Source organism: Coregonus lavaretus, assembly GCF_964263955.1.
Source record: "Coregonus lavaretus genome assembly, chromosome: 8".
Lineage (NCBI taxonomy): Eukaryota > Metazoa > Chordata > Actinopteri > Salmoniformes > Salmonidae > Coregonus > Coregonus lavaretus.
The window spans coordinates 40,815,950-40,836,773 of NC_139995.1; the positions used below are offsets into that span (position 1 = coordinate 40,815,950).

General features: G+C 42.6%; 1 protein-coding gene across 1 annotated transcript in view; it reads left to right on the forward strand.

Annotated features, from left to right (window-relative positions):
- Positions 1-20,824, forward strand: part of LOC311134172 (receptor-type tyrosine-protein phosphatase gamma-like) — a 229,138-nt gene that overhangs the window by 36,374 nt on the left and 171,940 nt on the right. Inside the window, exon 2 of the mRNA XM_084167783.1 lies at positions 13,648-13,749. Within this exon, the coding sequence (XP_084023909.1) occupies positions 13,648-13,749 (102 nt within the window). The remainder of the gene's footprint in view (positions 1-13,647; positions 13,750-20,824) is intronic.

The following is a 20,824-nucleotide window of genomic DNA, read 5'->3' on the forward strand; positions in this document are numbered from 1 at the left end:
AAGGCAATAAATAGGCTATAGTGCAGAATAATTACAATAGTATTAACACTGGAATGCTAGATGTGCAAGAGATTATGTGCAAATAGAGATACTGGGGTGCAAAAGAGCAAAATAAATAACAATATAGGGATGAGGTAGTTGGGTGGGCTAATTTCAGATGGGCTGTGTACAGGTGCAGTGATCGGTAAGGTGCTCTGACAACTGATGCTTAAAGTTATTGAGGGAGATAAGAGTCTCCAGCTTCAGAGATTTTTGCAATTCGTTCCAGTCATTGGCAGCAGAGAACTGGAAGGAATGGCGGCCAAAGGAGGTGTTGGCTTTGGGAATGACCAGAGAGATATACCTGCTGGAGCGCAGACTACGGGTGGGTGCTGCTATGGTGACCAATGAGCTAAGATAAGGCGGGGATTTGCCTAGCAGTGATTTATAGATGGCCTGGAGCCAGTGGGTTTGACGACGAACATGTAGTGAGGACCAGCCAACAAGAGCGTACAGGTCACAGTGGTGGGTAGTGTATGGGGCTTTGGAGACAAAACGGATGGCACTGTGATAGACTACATCCAATTTGCTGAGTAGAGTGTTGGAGGCTATTTTGTAAATGACATCGCCGAAGTCAAGGATCGGTAGGATAGTCAGTTTTACGAGGGCATGTTTGGCAGCATGAGTGAAGGAGGCTTTGTTGCGAAATAGGAAGCCGATTCTAGATTTAACTTTGGATTGGAGATTCTTTATGTGAGTCTGGAAGTTGAGTTTACAGTCTAACCAGACACCTAGATATTTGTAGTTGTCCACATACTCTAGGTCAGACCCGTCGAGAGTGGTGATTCTAGTCGGGTGGGCGGGTGCTAGCAGCGTTCGATTGAAAAGCATGCATTTAGTTTTACTAGTGTTTAAGAGCAGTTGAAGGCTACTGAAGGATTGTTGTATGGCATTGAAGCTCGTTTGGAGGTTTGTTAACACAGTGTCCAATGAAGGGCCAGATGTATACAAAATGGTGTCGTCTGCGTAGAGGTGGATCTGAGAGTCACCAGCAGCAAGAGCGACATCATTGATATACACGGAGAAAAGTGTCGGCCCAAGAATTGAACCCTGTGGCACCCCCATAGAGACTGCCATAGGTCCAGACAACAGGCCCTCCGATTTGACACACTGAACTCTATCTGAGAAGTAGTTGGTGAACCAGGCGAGGCAGTCATTTGAGAAACCAAGGCTATTTAGTCTGCCAATAAGAATGCGGTGGTTGACAGAGTCGAAAGCCTTGGCCAGGTCGATGAAGACGGCTGCACAGTACTGTCTATTATCAATCGCGGTTATAATATCGTTTAGGACCTTGAGCGTGGCTGAAGTGCACCCGTGACCAGCTCGGAAACCGGATTGCATAGCGGAGAAGGTACGGTGGTATTCGAAATGGTCGATGATCTGTTTGTTAACTTGGCTTTCGAGCGTGTGCTAGCGGGCCAGGAACCTGGGGAGCTTTGTGTTCACATTGCCCTAAAAAAGGGAACCGGACCGCGGAATTCAAGCGAACTGAACTCAGACCACCTCTTGAGATGGTCTCTGTTCAGTTTGCTTCGAGGGCTTTTTTCAGGGGTCTGAGTTCTTTTGGAGTGTTCACACTGCTCAAAAAATGTATGAACCACACTGAGTTCACAAAAAATTGGCTGAAAGGGACCAAGTGTGATCTTCCATGCACCTACGTTGGTTTGTATGCTCGTGAAAACCAATGAGAAGATGGGAGAGGCAGAAGGCTGCTGCGCATCTAACGTCTTAAATAGAAGCAAGTTATATTTTAGCGTTCGTCAACTCAGACGCTCGCTGACTAGGGCTGGGAATTGCCAGGGACCTCACGATATGATATTATCATGATACTTAGGTGCCGATAGAATATGTATTGCATTTCTCACAATTCTATATGTATTGCGATTCGATATTGCGATTTGATGTTCCAAACATATTGCTCACTCTATGTCTGCTGCAGAGAGACAAGAGAGAGCACAACAAAACGAGTTTTGATCAATCAGGGAAGTAAAAGTGCTGAAAACATGTTGGCTAACTATTTAAAAAATGATATGGAAGACAAGTTATAAGATGAAAAATACCGTAGCTTGTGCGCAGGTACAGCCGACTATCGCTAGCTAATGCTACCGATAGTAGCAAAAAAACTAACACATACAGTGCATTCGGAACGTATTCAGACCCCTTGACTTTTTCCACATTTTGTTACGTTAAAGCCTTAATCTAAAATGGATTAAAACAAATTATAAACTCATCAATCTACACAAAATACCCGATAATGGCAAAGCGATAAAATGTTTGCAAATGTATGAAGAATAAAAAACAGAAATACCTTATTTACATAAGTATTCAGACCCTTTGCTATGAGACTTGAAATTGAGCTCAGGTGCATCCTATTTCCATAGATCATCCTTGCGATGTTTCTACAACTTGATTGGAGTCCACCTGTGGTAAATTCAATTGATTGGACATGATTTGGAAAGGCACACACATGCCTATATAAGGTCCCACAGTTGACAGTGCATGTCAGAGCAAAAACCAAGCCATGAGGTCAAAGGAATTGTCCGTAGAGCTCCCGGACAGGATTGTGTCGAGAAACAGATCTGGGGAAGGGTACCAAAAAATTACTGCAACATTGAAGGTCCTCAAGAACATAGTGGCCTCCATCATTCTTAAATGGAAGAAGTTTGGAACCAAGACTCTTCCTAGAGCTGGCCGCCCGGCCAAACTGAGCAATCGGAGGAGAAGGGCCTTGGTCATAGAGGTGACCAAGAACCCGATGGTCACTCTGAAAAAACTCCACAGAGTTCCTCTGTGGAGATGGGAGAACCTTCCAGAAGGACAACCATCTTTGCAGCACTCCACCAATCAGGCCTTTATGTTAGTGGCCAGACGGAAGCCACTCCTCAGCAAAAGGCACATGACAGCCCGCTTGGAGTTTGCCAAAGGGCACCTAAAGACTCTCAGATCATGAGAAACAAGATTCTCTGGTCTGATGAAACTAAGATAGAACTCTTTGGCCTGAATGCCAAGCGTCACGTCTGGAGGAAACATGACACCATCCCAACGGTGAAGCATGGTGGTGGCAGCATCATGTTTTGGGATTTTATTTCAGCAGCAGTTGCTGGGAGACTAGTCAGGATCAAGGGAAAGATGAACGGAGCAAAGTACAGAGAGATCCTTGATGAAAACCTGCTCCAGAGCGCTCAGGACCTCAGACTGGGGCGAAGGTTCACCTTCCACCAGGACAACGACCCTAAGCACACAGCCAAGACAACGCAGGAGTGGCTTCGGGACAAGTCTCTGGATGCCCTTGAGTGGCCCAGCCAGAGCCTGGACTTGAACCCGATCTAACCTCTCTGGAGAGACCTGAAAATATTGTGAAATTTACATGGTGAACATTACAGGAAGTATATATTTCTGCATCATCACACATGTTCAGTGCATGCCACCACAGAGCATAGCTTACATGTACCTTTACAGAGCTGAAGTATTCTACAGATCCAGTAACCTCTAGGCAGTGGGCACCGAGCACAGTTGTCTACGACGTTCAATAACTTCCATTACACATTCTCTAAGAGGTTTAAAGGAGAGTTGAATGGTATTATATATATATATATATATATATATATATATATATACAGTACCAGTCAAAAGTTTGGACACACCTACTCATTCAAAGGTTTTTCTTTATTTTTACTATTTTTTACATTGTAGAATAATAGTGAAGACATCAAAACTATGAAATAACACATATGGAATTATGTAGTAACCAAAAACATGTTAAACAAATCAAAATGTATTTTATATTTGAGATTCTTCAAATAGCCACCCTTTGCTTTGATGACAGCTTTGCACACATTTACATTTACATTTACGTCATTTAGCAGACGCTCTTATCCAGAGCGACTTACAAATTGAACTTGTGGCATTCTCTCAACCAGCTTCATGAGGAATGCTTTTCCAACAGCTTGAAGGAGTTCCCACATATGCTGAGCACTTGTTGGCTGCTTTTCCTTCACTCTGTGGTCCAACTCATCCCAAGCCATCTCAATTGGGTTGAGGTCGGGTGAATGTGGAGGCCAGGTCATCTGATCCTGGAGGTGTGTTTTGGGTCATTGTCCTGTTGAAAAACAAATGATAGTCCCACTAAGCGCAAACCAGATGGGGCGGCGTATCGCTGCAGAATGCTGTGTTAGCCATGCTGGTTAAGTGTGCCTTGAATTCTAAATAAATCACAGACAGTGTCACCAGCAAAGTACCCCCACACCATCCCACCTCCTCCTCCATGCTTCATGGTGGGAACAGCACACGTGGAGATCATCCGTTCACCTACTCTGCGTCTCACAAAGACACGGCGGTTGGAACCAAAAATCTCACATTTGGACTCATCAGACCAAAGGACAGATTTCCACCGGTCTAATGTCAATTGCTCGTGTTTTTTGGCCCAAGCAAGTGTCTTCTTCTTATTGGTGTCCTTTAGTAGTGTTTTCTTTGCAGCAATTTCACCATGAAAGCCTGATTCACGCAGTCTCCTCTGAACAATTGATGTTGAGATGTGTCTGTTACTTGAACTCTGTGAAGCATTTATTTGGGCTGCATTCTGAGGTGCAGTTAACTCTAATGAACTTATCCTCTGCAGCAAAGGTAACTCTTGGTCTTCCTTTCCTGTGATGGTCCTCATGAGAGCCAGTTTCATCATAGCGCATTTGAAGAAACTTCAAAGTTCTTGAAATTATCTGTATTGACTGACCGACATGTCTTAAAGTAATGATTTCGTTTCTCTTTCCTTATTTGAGCTGTTCTTGCCATAATATGGACTTGGTCTTTTACCAAATAGGGCTATCTTCTGTATACCAACCCTACCTTGTCACAACATAACTGATTGGCTCAAACGCATTAAGAAGGAAATCAATTCCACAAAATAACTTTTAAGAAGGCACACCTGTTAATTGAAATGCATTCCAGGTGACTACCTCATGAAGCTGGTTGAGAGAATGCGAAGCGTGTGCAAAGCTGTCATCAAGGCAAAGGGTGGCTACTTTGAAGAATCTCAAATCTAAAATATATGTTGATATGTTTAACACTTTTTTGGTTACTACATAATTCAATATGTGTTATTCCATAGTTTTGATGTCTTCACTATTATTCTACAATGTAGAAAATAGTAAAAATAAAGAAAAACCCTTGAGTGAGTAGGTGTGGCCAAACTTTTGACTGGTACTGTATATATATTTTTTAAACAAATCGTATAACTTCTACTTGTGAATATGTTGTACCTGTGATAACTTGTACACGCTCGCTCACACAATGCAACCGGTCTGGTTAGGGTGTGAGACGTCTTTAGAACGTTCATAGCAAAGACGACTGAGTGATGGAGGTGCAATCCATGAATAGGTATATACTGTTTCAGGTGTGTAAAGATGTATGGCCGTAGCATGCCGTACCATCCTTTCCCAGGCCTATAAACCTAAGCCAGTGTGTGTCAGGGGTGTTGAGGTAGGTGTATAAAGGTTCAGGGTCTATGTGTGCTCTACTCAGGCGTCTGCAGGCCTAAGCCCTGAGCCCTGTGTTGTTGTCTGCTCTGCTCTATGGCTCCAGCTGGCTGCTTTAATCCTGGGGCCACAGGGGACTCCCTCCCGGCTGAGGCTGACAAGGATGAGTGTAAACTGTTGACATGGTGCTGTCTCACTTCAGCTCTGCTCTCTAAGACTGACTGGCTGACTGGCAGGAACCCTCCTGTTCTGTTCCACTACCTGCCTGTTGCCTTCAAGTAACTATGCTGCTGCTGTTTCGCCGGCGTGCAATCCTCCCACACAGACGAACCTTCACTCTCTTTCTTTACCTTTATGTCTGTGATCTCTCTCTCTCTCTCTCTCTCTCTCTCTCTCTCTCTCTCTCTCTCTCTCTCTCTCTCTCTCTCTCTCTCTCTCTCTCTCTCTCTCTCTCTCTCTCTCTCTCTCTCTTCTCTCTCTATTCATCTTGCCATACTATCATTTTACAATAAAACATTTGCAGTAAACATTACACTCACAAAAGTTCCAAAGGAATAGAGACATTTCAAATGTCATATTATGGCTATATACAGTGTTGTAACGATGTGCAAATAGTTAAAGTGCAAAAGGGAAAATAAATAAACATAAATATGGGTTGTATTTACAATGGTGTTTGTTCTTCACTGGTTGCCCTTTTCTTGTGGCAACAGGTCACAAATGTTGCTGCTGTGATGGCACACTGTGGTTTTTCACCCAATAGATAAGGGAGTTTATTAAAATTGGATTTGTTTTTCGAATTCTTTGTGGATCTGTGTAATCTGAGGGAAATAAGTGTCTCTAATGTGGCCATACATTTGGCAGGAGGTTAGAAAGTGCAGCTCAGTTTCACATAGCATGTCATCTCTTGAGAGCCAGGTCTGCCTACGGCGGCCTCTCTCAATAGGAAGGCTGTGCGCCCGCTCTTCTCTCTCTCTCTCTCTCTCTCTCTCTCTCTCTCTCTCTCTCTCTCTCTCTCTCTCTCTCTCTCTCTCTCTCTCTCTCTCTCTCTCTCTCTCTCTCTCTCTCTCTCTCTCTCTCTCTCTATTCATCTTGCCATACTATCATTTTACATAAGCTGCTAGCCCTTTCACCTCCCTTCATCACAGACAGGAGACATGATGTGTCATGTTCAGGATGTTTCAAAGGAAGGCACTTTCTGACACCTGTCAGAATGTCTGAACATCTAAGAACAGTCTTGATCACTGACATCTGTCTGTCTGTCTAAAGTGCTAGGTAGCACTAGCACTTTAGCATACCAACTGCTTTGTACCCCTCATATGCTCATTAATGCTAACAAAACATTAGTCATAAATGTTCTTATTCATATTGAATCATTGACTTTCCCCCAGATCAGCATTGTGGTGCTAAAGTGCTAGTGCTACCTTTTTGATGATAACAGAACAGTGCACCACCTGAAGCCAGAGAGAAGAGTCTTAATTAATCCCACTTCTAATGATGCAACTATTAGTAATAACTGAGCTGGGCAGAGGAGAGGCAGCTGTGGTGTGTGTGTGTGTGTGCCATCCTTTCCCCTTAACCAAGCTAAAGCTATGAGTCACTCTCAAGAGGGGGCTGTAGAATAATAAAGGAATCCCCCTCTGACTCCTAAGGCTAAAGTTACAATCTGCCCCCTACTCCCCAATGACACAGTACTGGAGAGGAGTGGGTGTTCTCAATCAATAGGCATGGTTACACTTCCACAGCCCTATCCTGGGTACATAAGCTGCCATTTGTAGGAGGGGTGGTGGGTGGTATTATTATAGTTCTAAATGTTCTTGGCAGATGGAAATGTTTACCAAGTTGCAGCAGGCAGCTAAGCTGTTTGGGTCTCTGAGTGCGTGTTGGCCTCGATGATCTTTGGTATCTGGTAATTGGGCTGAGGTGGGCGAGAGAGGAGCTACTGAGAACAGAGCATTAAAGGTTGCAGGGGAGGATGGATGAGTGTATTTGATGACTGATTCACTGTAACATGGAGGCATTCTGATATTGCCTACCTACACCACTACTGTAGTATTGAGCTCAGTTGAGGGAGAGAGAAGTCAGATACCTTTGTATAACACAGATACACACACCCAGGGTAGGCTCTCAGAGAAAATTTAAAATATTTACTGTGTCTGTGGCTAGTCTTTCAAACTTAGGGATGGACAGCTTCCCCTGTGTCCTCTCTCTCAGTGGATAACCTGGTTCAATGAGGTACATGGTAAGAGCATACCACCCCCTCACATGCAAGTTCATAGCCTACGCCAGAAGAGCCCAGCATCTCTGTTACTGGTGCACTCTGGGAGATGTGTTGGGCTACAGTGTATCTCTCCTTCTCCCTCCTGCAGACAGCAGCAAACAAACAGTACCTGACCAAAAGTATGTGGACATCTACCTGTCGAACATCTCATTCCAAAATCATGGGCATTAATATGGAGTTGGTCCCCCCTTTGCTGCCATAACATCCTCCACTCTTCTGGGAAGGCTTTCCACTTTTGGAACATTGCTGCCGGGACTTGCTTCCATTCAGCCTCGAGCATTAGTGAGGTTGGGCACTGATGTTGGGCAATTAAGCCTGGCTCTCAGTTGGCGTTCCAATTCATCCCAAAGATGTTTGATGGGGTTGAGGTCAGGGCTCTGTGCAGGCCAGTCAAGTTCTTCCACATCGATCTCGACAAACCATTTCTGTGTGAACCTCGCTTTGTGCACGGGGGCATTGTCATGATGAAACAGGAAAGGGCCTTCCCCAAACTGTTGCCACAAAGTTGGAAGCACATAATTGTCTAGAATGTCATTGTATGCTCTAGCACTAAGGGGCCTAGCCCGAACCATGAAAAACAGTTGGCACTGTGCATTCGGGCAGGTAGCGTTCTCCTGGCATCCGCCAAACCCAGGTTCGTCCGTTGGACTGCCAGATGGTGAAGCATGATTCATCACTCCAGAGAACGCGTTTCCACTGCTCCAGAGTCCAATGGCAGCGAGTTTTAAAAGACTCCAGCTGATGCTTGGCATTGCGCATGGTGATCTTAGGCTTGTGTGCAGCTGCTCGGCCATGGAAACCAATTTCATGAAGCTCCCGACAAACAGTTGTTGTGCTGACGTTGCTTCCAGAGGCAGTTTGGAACTCGGTAGTGAGTGTTGCAACCGAGGACAGACGATTTTTACGCGTTTCAGCACTGAGTGGACCCGTTCTGCTCCTAGACGTTTCCACTTTACAATAACAGCACTTACAGTTGACTGGGGCAGCTCTAGCAGGGCAGATATTTGACGAACTGACTTGTTGGAAAGGTGGCATCCTATGACTGTGCCACATTGAAAGTCACTGAGCTCTTCAGTAAGGCCATTCTACTGCCAATATTTGTCTATGGAGATTGCATGACTGTGTGCTCGATTTTATACACCTCTCAGCAACGGGTGTTGCTGAAATGGCCGAATCCACTCATTTGAAGGGTTGTCCACATACTTTTGTATATATAGTGTAGCTTCTCAGCCTGTAACTGGGCATAGTGAATGGACAGTAATCTAAAACTCCCTAAACAAGCTCTTTCACCTTATCAGAAAGAAAAAGCATGGATTCGCTTTTTCTATTTGGATATTACCAAATTGCAGTTTATATTTCTGCGCACAGTACATCCTCCTCATCAATTTCCAGAATACAGTTTGTTCAGGAAATCCAGGCAACGTCTGAATGCAGTTGATGGATGATGAGTGTATGTGAGAGCGGCCTCAGAGTATCAAAGGGCTCTGAGGGTTTTCAGATAAACTATTCCTGTTGTTGTTCCACATTCCCCTTGGATCAACCCTGATGGTGGTGATCATTACTTCTGATTAAGGTCCACACAGAGGGAAGACATACACATACTGTAGGTTAAATGATCCACACAGGAGGCAAGTTGTGTGTAGCAATGATGACACCTGGGCTGTGGTTACTGGGTAGGCTGGTCTCGTGGGGGACTGGGGGGCAGTCTTTTCCTGCTTTTGCTGGTAAGGCCTGTGAGCCAATCAATCTATCATATGGTTCTCCAGGTCTCTGGCTGTATACCCCCAGAGCCTGTTCTGTTTCTCCAGGTCTTTGGCTGTTTAACACCAGAGCCTGTTCTGTTTCTCCAGGTCTTTGGCTGTTTAACCCCAGAGCCTGTTCTGTTTCTCCAGGTCTTTGGCTGTTTAACCCCAGAGCCTGTTCTGTTTCTCCAGGTCTGTGGCTGTATACCCCCAGAGCCTGTTCTGTTTCTCCAGGTCTTTGGCTGTTTAACCCCAGAGCCTGTTCTGTTTCTCCAGGTCTTTGGCTGTTTAACACCAGAGCCTGTTCTGTTTCTCCAGGTCTTTGGCTGTTTAATCCCACAGCATGTTCTGTTCTGCCCTAACTGAACTCTCTCCATCTCACTCTCCCTCTATCACTACAAAATGGATGGCAAAGTAGGGTTATTTCATCAAAGGGGAGTTACAGAGAAAGTGCATAGAGTATATATTGTTTGGTTCACCTTTGAGTCAGTGGATGATATACAAGAAGTACAGTATCCTATCCGTGTTTTGTTGCACCACAAACCCCCTAAAAACCTTTGACCTCTCAGGAGTTATCCCACCCAGACCCACCTACAAGCTCAACTGTTCATAGTTGTGGTGTAGAGGCTCACAGAGTGGTTTCTTTCTTTCTTTCTTTCTTTCTTTCTTTCTTTCTTTCTTTCTTTCTTTCTTTCTTTCTTTCTTTCTTTCTTTCTTTCTTTCTTTCTTTCTTTCTTTCTTTCTTTCTTTCTTTCTTTCTTTCTTTCTTTCTTTCTTTCTTTCTTTCTTTCTTTCTTTCTTTCTTTCTTTCTTTCTTTCTTTCTTTCTTTCTTTCTTTCTTTCTTTCTTTCTTTCTTTCTTTCTTTCTTTCTTTCTTTCTTTCTTTCTTTCTTTCTTTCTTTCTTTCTTTCTTTCTTTCTTTCTTTCTTTCTTTCTTTCTTTCTTTCTTTCTTTCTTTCTTTCCTCTTCTCTTCATCTCTTTGGATGTTTGCCCAGACTGTTCTAGCTCCTACTCAGCAGATTTGCTTAATTGACCTGCCTGAGGCTGAGATGGCAACATCTATCCCATTCCCTAGAGTTAAACATACAAAGACCTGGAACACTTCTTTAGTATTTTATAACTTTGTATTGCTGTTAGAATTATATATATATTTTTTATTAATCCTAACGAAAGATAGTTTTTTTCTGAAAGACTTGTTGAAATACTGTAGATCCCAAAACATATTTTTTATACAAGTCCATTCAATGTAAATACAGCAAATATTAGACAATAGGATAAGTGTACCTATTAAGCCCACCAAATTCTAAGTTTAGACATTTCTAACATACACTGAGTATACAAAACATTAATCCCCTAAGGTCGATATCCGCACCCCTGTTGGAATCTAATTAACGTAATAATAAAAATCCCCATAAAATCTGTCAGTTTAAGCTAGAGATATTAGTAAGTAACACTTCCGCATTTGCGGTGAAAGGTGATAGAGCAAGAGCTGTGTTTTTCAGACCATGAGACAGCCCGAAAATCGGTCTTCTCACAAGATCATCTGTAGCGTCCAAACTATTATAACCCCTCTATGGAAAGATGAGACCCTCACGAACACGATGGTGTTCTCCGTTTGGCTCAAGGATGCCCACAGGCCTCACAAGACTCGTCTGAATGTCCCCATGTCGGTACCAGTTGAAAAAAATCATGGAAGTATACAGTATATGGAGACTGTTTCGTGACAAAAATAAGGGGTTAATTCCATGTAAAAAAATAAATAAAAAAATAGAAAAATAATCCTGATCTTTCTTATTTCTCTCAGATATACAGTAGGATAGACACTTCAGAACAAACTTCCTTTAGAGTTTTTTTGGGGACTGTCTGTTGTTCCATGTAGTGAATCTTTTATTCAATGCATTTGTATTGGCAAAATGAAAATGTTCATCAAATAATTGTTTATATTTGTTTTGCTTAGTAGAACCTCCTCCCTGGCTTAGAAAGGTCTTAGACAGTTTAGTGCCAAAAATAAGGGTTAAATACATCTCAATAAATAAAATTTTTTCCTGATCTTTGTTATACACTACAAAGTATGTGGACAACCTTTTCAAATTAGTGGATTCTGCTATTTCAGCCAAACCCGACAGGTGTATGAAATCGAGCACACAACAATGCAATCTCCATAGACAAACACTGTCAGTAGAATGGCACGTACTGAAGAGCTCAGTGACTTTCAAGGTGGCACCGTCATAGGATGCTATCTTTCGACCAAGTCAGTTCGTCAAATTTCTGCCCTGCTAGAGCTGCCCCGGTCAACTGTAAGTGCTGTTATTGTGAAATGGAAACTTCTAGGAGCAACAACGGCTCAGCCGCGAAGTGGTATGCCACACAAGCTCACATAACGGGATTGCCGAGTGCTGAAGCGCATGGCGCGTAAAAATTGTCTGTCCTCGGTTGCAACACTCACTACTTAGTTCCAAACTGCCTCTGGAAGCAACGTCAGCACAACAACTGTTCGTCGGGAGCTTCATGAAATGGGTTTCCATGGCTGAGCAGCCGTACACAAGCCTAAGATCACCATGCGCAATGCCAAGCGACGGCTGGAGTGGTGTAAAGCTCAATGTCATTGGACTCTGGAGCAGTGGAAACGCGTTCTCTGGAGTGATGAATCACGCTTTCACCATCTGGCAGTCCGACGGACGAATCTGTGTTTGGCGGATGCCATGAGAACGCTACCTGCCCCAATGCATAGTGCTAACTGTAAGGTTTGGTGGAGGATAAATAATGGTCTGGGGCTGTTATTCATGGTTCGGGCTAGGCCCCTTAGTTCCAGTGAAGGGAAATCTTAACACTATAGCATACAATGACATTCTAGATGATTCTGTGCTTCCAACTTTGTGGCAACAGTTTGGGGAAGGCCCTTTCCTGTTTCAGCATGACAATGCCCCCGTGCACAAAGCGAGGTCCATACAGAAATGGTTTGTCGAGATTGGTGTGGAAGAACTTGACTGGCCTGCACAGAGCCCTGACCTCAACCCCATCGAACACCTTTGGGATGAATTGGAACGCCGACTGCGAGCCAGGCCTAATCGCCCAACATCAGTGCCCGACCTTACTAATGCTCTTGTGGCTGAATGGAAGCAAGTCCCGCAGCAATGTTCCAACATCTAGTTGAAAGCCTTCCCTAAAAAGTGGAGGCTGTTATAGCAGCAAAGGGGGGACCAACTCCATATTAATGCCCATGATTTTGGAATGAGATGTTTGACAAGCATGTGTCCACATACTTTTGGCCATGTACTGTATCTCTCAGATATAGGAAAGACTCTTCAGAACAAACTTCCTTTTGATTTTTGTTTGGGACTATCTGTTGTTCCGTGTAGTGAATCTGTTATTCAATGTGTTTGTATGGGCCAAAAATAATTGTTAATCAAATCATTTTTTCTGATTTCTTGGGGTTACTTCAAGGGGTCTTAAAATTCAAAATCAAATAGCAAAATGATCCTTGGTATGCCTTTCTTAAAACAATTCCATATATCTTAGTAGTACTCCCACAGCTTAAACAGGGCTTAGACTCTTATGGGTTAAGAACACCTGCTCTTTCCATGACACAGACTGACCAGGTGAATCCAGGTGAAAGCTATGATCCCTTATTGATGTCACTTGTTGAATCCACTTCAATCAGTGTGGATGAAGGGTAGGAGACATGTTAAAGATATTTTTTAAGCCTTGAGACAATTGAGACATGGATTGTGTATGTCTGCCATTCAGAGGGTGAATGGGCAAGACAAAAGATTTAAGTGCCTTTGAACAAGGTATGGTAGTAAGGGCCTGGCGCACCGGTTTGAGTATGTCAATAACTGCTATACTGCTGGGTTTTTCACACTCAACAGTTTCATGTGTGTATCAAGAATGGTCCACCACCCAAAGGACATCCAGCCAACTTGACACAACTGTGGTAATCATTGGAGTCAACATGGGCCAGCATCCCTGTGGAACGCTTTGGACACCTTGTAGAGTCCATCCCCCGACGAATTGAGGCTGTTCTGAGGGCAAAAGGGGATGCAACTCAATATTAGGAAGGTGTTGTTCTTATACATAATTTTTTACCACTAACCTCTGTCTCTCTATTTCCCTCAGCTCTACAGGGTGGCCAGTTGGGGCCAGTAGGAAAGGAGCATCATGGGAGCATGGTGAGGGAGAGGAGGGCGGCAGGAGGAGACTCTTACTGGGCTTATTCAGGTGAGTCATTTTCTACTCCATAGAAATATAACTATGTCCCCAGGCACGGTGGTGTAACTCGTGCCACAGATTCTAGCCCTAATTCTTCTCTAGGATTCTGTCTCTTGCTCTACTCTGATCAATTAATGAGATGGGTCAAAGCTAACTGGACTGTGGCGAGGGAGGGAGAGAGGCTGGCGCTCTATTGCTGCAGCTGCGGAGGGGGCGGTGTGTGTGAGATGGGAGCGAGCCATACAGTCATTGGAGGGAGCAGACTGAGGGAGAGAGCGAGATGCCAAGGAAACTCGGCTACAGCCAAGACTAGCTAACTTTTAGTAGCCAAAATGTTATTTATCATCCCATATACAGTGGCTTGCGAAAGTATTCACCCCCCTTGGCATTTTTCCTATTTTGTTGCCTTACAACCTGATTTTTGGGGGGGTTGTATCATTTGATTTACACAACATGCCTACCACTTTGAAGATGCAAAATACTTTTTTTTGTGAAACAAACAAGAAATAAGACAAAAAAACTGAAAACTTGAGCGTGCATAACTATTCACCCCCCCAAAGTCAATACTTTGTAGAGCCACCTTTTGCAGCAATTATAGCTGCAAGTCTCTTGGGGTATGTCTCTATATGCTTGGCACATCTAGCCACTGGGTTTTTTGCCCATTCTTCAAGGCAAAACTGCTCCAGCTCCTTCAAGTTGGATGGGTTCCGCTGGTGTACAGCAATCTTTAAGTCATACCACAGATTCTCAATTGGATTGCAGTCTAGGCCATTCCAAGACATTTAAATGTTTCCCCTTAAACCACTTGAGTGTTGCTTTAGCAGTATGCTTAGGGTCATTGTCCTGCTGGAAGGTGAACCTCCGTCCCAGTCTCAAATCTCTGGAAGACTGAAACAGGTTTCCCTCAAGAATTTCCCTGTATTTAGCACCATCCATCATTCCTTCAATTCTGACCAGTTTCCCAGTCCCTGCCGATGAAAAACATCCCCACAGCATGATGCTGCCACCACCATGCTTCACTGTGGGGATGGTGTTCTCGGGGTGATGACAGGTGTTGGGTTTGCGCCAGACATAGCGTTTTCCTTGATGGCCAAAAAGCTCAATTTTGGTGGGCGGTCCTCTCTTGGCAGGTTTGTTGTGGGGCCATATTCTTTCAATTTTTTAATAATGGATTTAATGGTGCTCCGTGGGATATTCAAAGTGTCCGATATTTTTTTATAACCAATCCATGATCTGTACTTCTCCACAACTTTGTCCCTGAACAGGTGTACAGTGAGGGAAAAAAGTATTTGATCCCCTGCTGATTTTGTACGTTTTCCCACTGACAAAGAAATGATCAGTCTATAATTTTAATGGTAGGTTTATTTGAACAGTGAGAGACAGAATAACAACAACAAAATCCAGAAAAACGCATGTCAAAAATGTTATAAATTGATTTGCATTTTAATGAGGGAAATAAGTATTTGACCCCCTCTCAATCAGAAAGATTTGTGGCTCCCAGGTGTCTTTTATACAGGTAACGAGCTGAGATTAGGAGCACACTCTTAAAGGGAGTGCTCCTAATCTCAGTTTGTTACCTGTACAAAAGACACTTGTCCACAGAAGCAATCAATCAATCAGATTCCAAACTCTCCACCATGGCCAAGACCAAAGAGCTCTCCAAGGATGTCAGGGACAAGATTGTAGACCTACACAAGGCTGGAATGGGCTACAAGACCATCGGCAAGCAGCTTGGTGAGAAGGTGACAACAGTTTGTGCGATTATTCGCAAATGGAAGAAACACAAAAGACCTGTCAATCTCCCTCGGCCTGGGGCTCCATGCAAGATCTCACCTCGTGGAGTTGCAATGATCAAGAGAACGTTGAGGAATCAGCCCAGAACTATACGGGAGGATCTTGTCAATGATCTCAAGGCAGCTGGGACCATAGTCACCAAGAAAACAATTGGTAACACACTACGCCGTGAAGGACTGAAATCCTACAGCTCCCGCAAGGTCCCCCTGCTCAAGAAAGCACATATACAGGGCCGTCTGAAGTTTGCCAAATAACATCTGAATGATTCAGAGGAGAACTGGGTGAAAGTGTTGTGGTCAGACGAGACCAAAATCGAGCTCTTTGGCATCAACTCAACTCGCCGTGTTTGGAGGAGGAGGAATGCTGCCTATGACCCCAAGAACACCATCCCCTCCGTCAAACATGGAGGTGGAAACATTATGCTTTGGGGGTGTTTTTCTGCTAAGGGGACAGGACAACTTCACCGCATCAAAGGGACGATGGACGGGGCCAGGTACAATCAAATCTTGGGTGAGAACTTCCTTCCCTCAGCCAGGGCATTGAAAATGGGTCGTGGACGGGTATTCCAGCATGACAATGACCCAAAACACACGGCCAAGGCAACAAAGGAGTGGCTCAAGAAGAAGCACATTAAGGTCCTGAAGTGGCCTAGCCAGTCTCCAGACCTTAATCCCATAGAAAATCTGTGGAGGGAGCTGAAGGTTCGAGTTGCCAAACGTCAGCCTCGAAACCTTAATGACTTGGAGAAGATCTGCAAAGAGGAGTGGAAAAAAATCCCCCCTGAGATGTTTGCAAACCTGGTGGCCAACTACAAGAAACGTCTGACCTCTGTGATTGCCAACAAGGGTTTTGCCACCAAGTACTAAGTCATGTTTTGCAGAGGGGTCAAATTCTTATTTCCCTCGTTAAAATGCAAATCAATTTATAACATTTTTGACATGCGTTTTTCTGGATTTTGTTGTTGTTATTCTGTCTCTCACTGTTCAAATGAACCTACCATTAAAATTATAGACTGATCATGTCTTTGTCAGTGGGCAAACGTACAAAATCAGCAGGGGATTAAATACTTTTTTCCCTCACTGTATATATACTGAGATCATGTGACAGATCATGTGACACTTAGATTGCACACCGGTGGACTTTATTTAACTAATTATGTGACTTCTGAAGGTAATTGTTTGCACCAGATCTTATTTACATATGCACGTACCACTTTTCCGTTATTAAAGTTTTTATTTTGTTTGAAACAATATATTTTTTTCATTTCACTTCATCAATTTGGACTATTTTGTGTATGTCCATTACATGAAATTCAAATAAAAATCCAATTAAATTACAGGTTGTAATGCAACAAAATAGGAAAAACGCAAAGAGGGATGAATACTTTTGCAAGGCACTGTAACAGTTTCTGTCTTGACTGGAGTAGCTTATAGAGGCTAGTTAGGCTAAATGAGGCCACATGCTGCGCTTTCTCTCCAACCCCATTCAGTTAACACAACAGCCTACCTGTTGGTTGCTCGTTGTAGCCTACTCCTTCTCATTTCGCTAACTTTTAATCCTGTAATTATATTCCATCTTGCATTAGTGAACTCTCACTCCACTTGCAACACAGTGAGCCTCTTTGCCGCTTTGATTGGCCAACATAAACAACAAGCTACACACATGAATGCTACTGGTCGGCTACCAGTCCTTTTATGGTGAGCATGGTGCATGTCATAAAAACTAAATTGAAAAGTTTGTTTTATTTAATTAATACTTTGAAATGTCTTGGTATATCTTTCTATGTAACAATGTCACATTAATATTTTTATTAATTTAGAAAAAGCCTTTTCAGTGTTAAAATAGGCCTATATATATATATTTATCTCAAATGTATACTCACACAAGTACTTGAGGACTAACATCCGTTTGGATATTCAAATAACCGCACACATCCCTAGCTAGAGCTAAATTAGCACATTTTACAGTACAGTTGGGCCCAGAAAACTTTCACAAGGTCTAATGATGAGTTTTATGTTGCAGGGCAGCCTTAAATAAGGTTTCACATCATGCATACATTTACTTTTTGCCTTTGGTTATTCACGACATGCCATGTTGTGGGTGGGTGTATGTACTGTATGTTTGTGGGTATGTACGCTCCAGCAGTGTTTGTGTGTAGGCCAATATGTGATTCATTCACTGAATATGTTGTTTTTTTTAAAACCATTGTGCTGCTAGCCAGCTACCTCACTGTGATCCTCAAAAGCAGTGGCTTGAATTTATATCGAAAAGCTAGAAGTAGTGTCCCTGGTGCTATTGATATCCACTAACTGTGCAAATTTCCCATTAGATGAGGACATGAACAGAGTGCTCTCGGCCATCTGAGTAGGACAAGGCTGAAGTGAGATGGAAATTGGTGATATTCTGCCTCTCTGGATTGTATATTATGCTTGAAAAGTCACTCTCACTACCTCCCTCCTGCTTATTTTAGCAACGCCTGCAGTCCTGTAAAAATCACTCATATTTAAAAATATTTAAAAAGGAAAAGATCACTAAAAAACATTTTCAAACCTCTTTCACATTCCACTTTGCCTTTGTGGAAAGAGCTATCCAAATTAACTGATTTAACGGTTATGTTCCAAATGCTGTTTCCCCTGGAGAGTAAAGTAGGAGGAAGTTAGTCTTTGTACCCTTCCTCTTCTCCTTAATCTCGGTTAACCCAGAACTAAAGTGTTGTGTAATTGGTCAGGTGCTCGATTAAGTTCTGGGTACATTTTAACCCCTTACACTCGTGGGAATTGGCTATATAGATAGGGCTAAATTGAAATGTTTCTAACAGAAGAAATATGGAAATGCATAACCATGATAGCAATCAAAGGGAACAGTTTGGAGAATATGGGAAAATTATTAGACTAAAGGTGAGGACAAAACACTTAATCTGACTCAAGACTGAATCCAAACGTTATACTGTAAATTTTATATGCATTTTACATTTACTGTACTTTTTTGCCACATTTGTTGATAACGAAATCTGAAAATACTCTGGATACATTCAATAACATGATAAGAATATTCATGGACCATTTGGGGTAGGTGCAACATTAGATCAAAAGAATGACAAGGGTTTGAGTGAGAGGACTAACTGGTGTCTCCAAGTAGCCACACATCTCTCCAAAGTGCCTATGTATTTTCAATGCACTTTTATGACTCAAAGAAGAGACTTCAACTATAAGGTGCTATTTTGAGCTCTCCTAGCTGTGCTGTTGAGGAACTAGAGCAAGCAGACTTGTATTTGTTTTCTTTGGAACACAGCCCTGCATCCCCGCCATCACACAATTACTGTTGTTGTTTACGCATTCCAAAAACAATGTTAGTGTTAGGCTTTCACAAGGCAATTCAGAGAAGCAGATCATAATTTTGGTGCACATAGAATAGAGTCACAAGTAGGGCTGGGCGAGTCACAAGTAGGGCTGGGCGATATGGCCTAAAAATCATATCTCGTTTTTTTTTTTTTTTTTTTTTTTAAATAAGCTTTGTTGCACAATTAAAGGTCAATACACTGCATTTCAAACAGTCAGGAATACTGTAATCTAATACATCCAGGGCTTGTAAAATTATACCTATGCTAAATATAAGCCTTCCACCATAAGACAGGTGGTAATCATTTTATTATTTTATCAAAATAGTTGAACCTGCTTTTTTGCAATAATCACTGATCTGGCTGTCAAGTCTATGAAAATGCCCATTTTGTTACAAATGTAACCAGAACCATACACAAAGCACATCCACCAATAATGACCAACTTCTGGTATCAGGCATTATAGAAAATAAACAATCTCACAAGCACAAGCCCACTGCTAGTGAGTAGCCAGCTAATCATTATATTTAAAGGCTAGCCAACTTGGATCTATTTGCTTGCTAGCTAGGTAGAACAGTTGAACTGTTTATGAATACACCCTCCTGTCCGTCTCCAACTGTTTTGAACAACAGCCTGTTCACTTTGTTTAGATGTTGAAATCAAGTGGCCTAGCTACCTGGATAAGATTGAATTGCTTATTTCTCAGAATGAGATCGAGTTGCCAATTCTTATACAAATGCATATTTTAACGCTCACTGCACATTTATAAACACAGAATACACAGCTAGCACATAATAGTCAGTGGCTAAAATGTTGGTAGCGGTACAACAATGCCGCGCTCGACAGAAACTGAGCATTCATTTTCCACAATCATGTTCATTGTTGATACTCCCGTCTTAGTAGGGTCTGCTCTGTTCTAAATTCTGGGAGTTGAGACATAAAAAGGGTATCGTTACAAAGGTTAAGTTATCATCTATTACAGTAAAATAATGTGTTTCGGTGTCCATATGACCATTTATGTCTGACCAAACCTCAAATGGAAATTGCGAGTTGAAACTGCTTTTTGTCAGAAAGGAAGAAGTGATCTTTCGTCTCTTTGTTGTTGTGAGTGGCAGGGGCTTGGTTTCTGTGTGCGAGTGGGAAGGTGCACAGTGCACACAGCACAGAAGGAGTGAAGGAGACAAGACCAAAAAGACAAACGCTCATAAAAAATAAAATTACAAAATAAACTTCATTCTTGCAATACAGGCATTTGGAGCATCGTGCTAAAACATACATTTGAGTTAATCAAAATAATTTGATATATCACCCAGCCCTAGTCACGAATAAATTTAGATGCGTGTTCCCTGCCAAATGTCTTCACAATACAACAACCATAGGCTCATTCTGTTCAGAACAACCCAGCGATGGCGCCATGTCATCTTGTAACTGTATATCAAGCATAGTGATCATAAATGTTGACACCGTATATTACATGAGTTTTATGATATGGAAATGTAAAGACTAACAGGTGTTTGGCTTGCTTGTGTGAAATCAAAGCTGTATTTATTATAATCCTCAACGTCTCATCTTTCAAAATACATCGAGTCCTCTTTATTTACAGCATTTACCTCACTCAGACAACAACACATTTGCAAAAGTTGCCCAGTTAGTGTGAGGGATGGGGGCAACTTGTTGTAGCGTGCAGGGTTCATGTTCAGAACCGCTTTCATTCAAAACCAATACTTTGCTGTGAAGCGGAGACCTTGAGTTTTGACGTCATGTATAGCATGTTACTGTACATCCACTGCGTTCCAATTTAGGCACTTATCTATTTCAAAATCTGCTATTTTGAACCCGTATACGTGTACAAGTGTAAAGTGTTAAGAGAAGGGATCAAGAAATGCTAGAACGAGGATCGGAACCGGAACAAGGAGCTCTACCCTCTCTCTTTGCAAGTTACAGGCTGAATGT